Genomic DNA, 3,672 nt, shown 5'->3' on the forward strand with positions numbered 1-3,672 from the left:
TCAAATCGAACAAACTCGAACGGGTATCGTCAACCGTATAGAAGTATTTGTTTATTCCCATCATACATACATAATATTTAACTTACAAATTTCATTTATTAATTAATTCAATTGTTTTGGGAGTTAAGATATACTAACAGCTAGAACTGCAACTTCTAAAATTAATTTTGTATATTATTCTTGGCAGGTTTGCAAATATTTGAAATAAACTAAAAGTTGTTGACTCTTGTTAACTTCAGTTTTCAAAATTCCAACTGGGACCAAGTGCGGTTTTGATAATTGGCAAACTTTACTACGAATTGAGACAACGACAGGAAAATTTAATGAGTTTATAATACGAGGCATGGCTATTAAATAAGTAGAATAACATTTACGGAAAACTTGGCAACTGACTGTTGTTCGCGTAAAATATTATGTTACGAATACAAGCACTCTCGTTACTTTGAGGTTAGGAAACAGAAAAAAGTCGCTGGGGGCTTGATCGGGCGAATATGATAGATGCTCAACCTATCTCAAGTGCAATCCGTGAATTTTATCGATCACAAACGTGTTAGAGGGTGCGTTCCTATGATTGAAAAGCACTTCCTTTTTATGGCTATAACTTTCCTGTCCAATAAAACCGTCTTTGGCATTTTTGGAGCAGGTTTGCCCTTTGGAATCCACTGTTTTTATTGCTTTTGTGATTTTAGGAGTGTAGTGATGGTTTCTAGGTTTAATGTACAGTTATGAATCGATGTAAAATTCTGACTCATTTTGCTTAACCCTTAAAATGGCGTCTTTCGGACTATTGCGCGCGAAGATTCGTAAATTATTTGTAAATAAACACGCGTACGACCTAGTCACGCCATGTAATCCTGTTTAGTGATTGCACACTTTCTAATGAAATTTAGACGGACAATCGAAATTAAAATCAGTGTATCTTGGTCTGTCGGACGCCATCATTCTGTAAGTGTGAGTGTTTTCACATTATCAATAATGGCTGGATCGTCAAAAAGGTTTCGATGATAAAAACTTTTATGCAGTGCTTTGATGAAGCCGAAGATGACTCAAGTGATATAGAAGATGAGTATTTGCAATTGGAACACGACAGTGCCTCTGAAGGTTCAGAAAACGAGGAATAGGACATTACTAGTGGAAACTGGGCCTTGAAAAATTTCGAATAGGAAAATACGGAATGTCAAGAAGAAAACACAGTTAGCATAGTTATGAAGAAACCTGCTATGTACGTGTACGGCAGTAACAGGCTTAAATTGTGCCGAACGGGAGTACTAGAAAACATAATATTGTAATGAAAATTCCAATTTTCAAAGGTAAAGCTCGTGATCTTGGCGAAAAAGTCCCGCCGCTTTCTGAGGAGATGTTGCATGACAAGCTCACTCAAATAAGCCTCGGGTATGAAAAGGATACGAATAATGTAAGAGAATTTGATATGGTAGAACTAGAAGCTTTTCTAAGGTTGTTTTAAAATTAAATCATAAAAATATAGAAACTCTTTTTGCGAGAGATGGCTCCGGGCGTGATATTTTTCTAGCAGTGATGAGACAAAAACGATTTTCCGTTCTTTAACGCTCTTTAACTAAAAATGTAGTTATTTGTCTAGCACCGAACAACAGTAGTCTCTCACAAGCCTAGAAATTAATCATCGAAAGCGCTTTTGAGCAAACGCGCTAATCAACGCGTGAGATGCTTAAGCACGCATAATTCTTCAATCAGTATATGACAAATACGTTCTTTTGATATGCCGATATTCTCTTTTATCTTTAACCTCTCTTTAGCCTTCATCCAATAGTTGTTTAGTATAATTTGATAAACTTTTTTGAGAATATCGCTTGTCGCAGTTTATGGCCATCATGAACGCTTGATGTCAGGCAAGCTGATGGTCACTTCTCATAATTCTACAGCCATAACTGATGGTGTAGACTCTCTGTATAACAACTCTTCCATCTAAATATTTAATGTCAGCTCGAAAGAGGATTTGTTCGACAGAAAGTAAGCATACAAGATGCTCGAAATTTCCGTTAAAATCTTTCAACGCATGCGCATATATATATTTCCGAACTGGAGCATTGATAAATGCTGATATCTTCAGATTTGAAACAATTCTCTTAATCAAAATAAGGAAAGTTTGTCCACTGATTGATACTTTTTTAATCTCAAATCACTCTCTTGAAATAAAGCTTAATCGTTTATAACAGTTATTATTTTATAAACCGTATATCATGAGAATGTTCGATCAAAAATTTTCCCCGTTTCAAAATTTCAAAACATTTTGATTTCGGTTCAGTTTAAAAATACTTTTTAGTAAAGTTGAAGGTATCAATGGAAAAAAGCAACGCTGTAATTTGTTAAATTTAAACAATAAAACAAATTCAGTCTAAAAAGTAGTAGTTTTAATTTTTTTAGAGAAAAAACTATAACTCTGGAAAATACAGAACAATACAAGAATTTAAGAAATTAAGGAGACTTAAGCGCTCAAAATGCATATTTTTGAGTGAATCAAAACTTAATTGGAGCATTGGATAGTTTTAATTAGTTACTAGGTATTATGTTCCATATCAAAACATATAATTTATTTTCGACTCTTGGAAGAAACCTTTGAACTTTCGTCTTTTGAAATATTAAGTTCCATCATAACATTCAATTTTATTTTCGTTAAATCACATTAAATGTGTGAAGTGAGAAATTGTTCATGTTAATTTTATAGAATCATAAAATTTGTATATGAATCTCTGTCAAATATTTTGAATAAACCAAACAACACCTCAATCTCACATGCCGTTATTGTTTGATCAATCCCAAAGTACATTTTGAGACATGTGTTTTCATCCTACTTACCAGTTTCTTTATACATTTCATGATACGATTGAAATTCTAACAAAAATTGATTTCTTATCGGAGTTAAGGATCTTGCTCGGTCTCTTAGTCTAACGGTAAAGAAAGCTCTATCGCAACCATATCGATTTTTCGCAAGAATGCAGTATGTTCCAGCATCTTCCGCAGTTATTCTTTTCAAAGTCAATCTCATATAATCGTCTGATTGCTCTTTATAAGATCTCATACTCGTAGTAATATCTTTGAGACCTTTCATCCAAGCAACTGAAAATATTTGATTATAAGTATAAAATACGTGGGAGTAATTTTAGTGTTATACAAGTTAAGTATCAAATTTGTGAACAGATTTGATGAGATAATATTTTCAAATTAAGAATTAAGAATAACAGGGAGCGAGCACTATATCCCAATGAACGTTAATGAATTTTCATATGCTTTTATGCAGTTTCTATATTTTTGTTTGAAACAGAGATATATATTGAATTCAAATCAAAGTCAGAATTTATGTATAAATGGTTAGAACGTTGAATAAATTGATAAACTTATCAGATTTAGAAGAACAAAGGTGAAAAACATAAAAAAACGAATACAGAACAATATAATGAAACACTTATGAACAGAGACAAATCAAAGAATTCGAAGAAGATTCAATTCAATTGAATATGAAAGTCCTAGTAGAAACATAGAAGAAATTATAAAAAAGATACCGTTAGATAAGAATATTTTCATTGTGAAGATAAAAACGAAGGTGATAAGAAAAAGTGCTATTAATTATAGCCAGGATTACATTTTCTACTTTAATAAATCTAACCTATTGTGAAAGTAAAAAAACCTTATTAC

General features: G+C 32.4%; 1 protein-coding gene across 4 annotated transcripts in view; it reads right to left on the reverse strand.

Moving 5' to 3' along the window:
• The window catches only part of LOC130892709 (uncharacterized), a 137,360-nt gene that overhangs the window by 72,665 nt on the left and 61,023 nt on the right, over positions 1–3,672 (reverse strand). For all 4 annotated transcript variants that reach the window (XM_057798263.1, XM_057798266.1, XM_057798267.1 and 1 more), the window contains one exon: positions 2,836–3,096. In XM_057798263.1, the coding sequence (XP_057654246.1) occupies positions 2,836–3,096 (261 nt within the window). The remainder of the gene's footprint in view (positions 1–2,835; positions 3,097–3,672) is intronic.

The sequence above is a fragment of the Diorhabda carinulata genome, chromosome 4 (genome assembly GCF_026250575.1).
Source record: "Diorhabda carinulata isolate Delta chromosome 4, icDioCari1.1, whole genome shotgun sequence".
Classification (NCBI taxonomy): Eukaryota; Metazoa; Arthropoda; class Insecta; order Coleoptera; family Chrysomelidae; genus Diorhabda; species Diorhabda carinulata.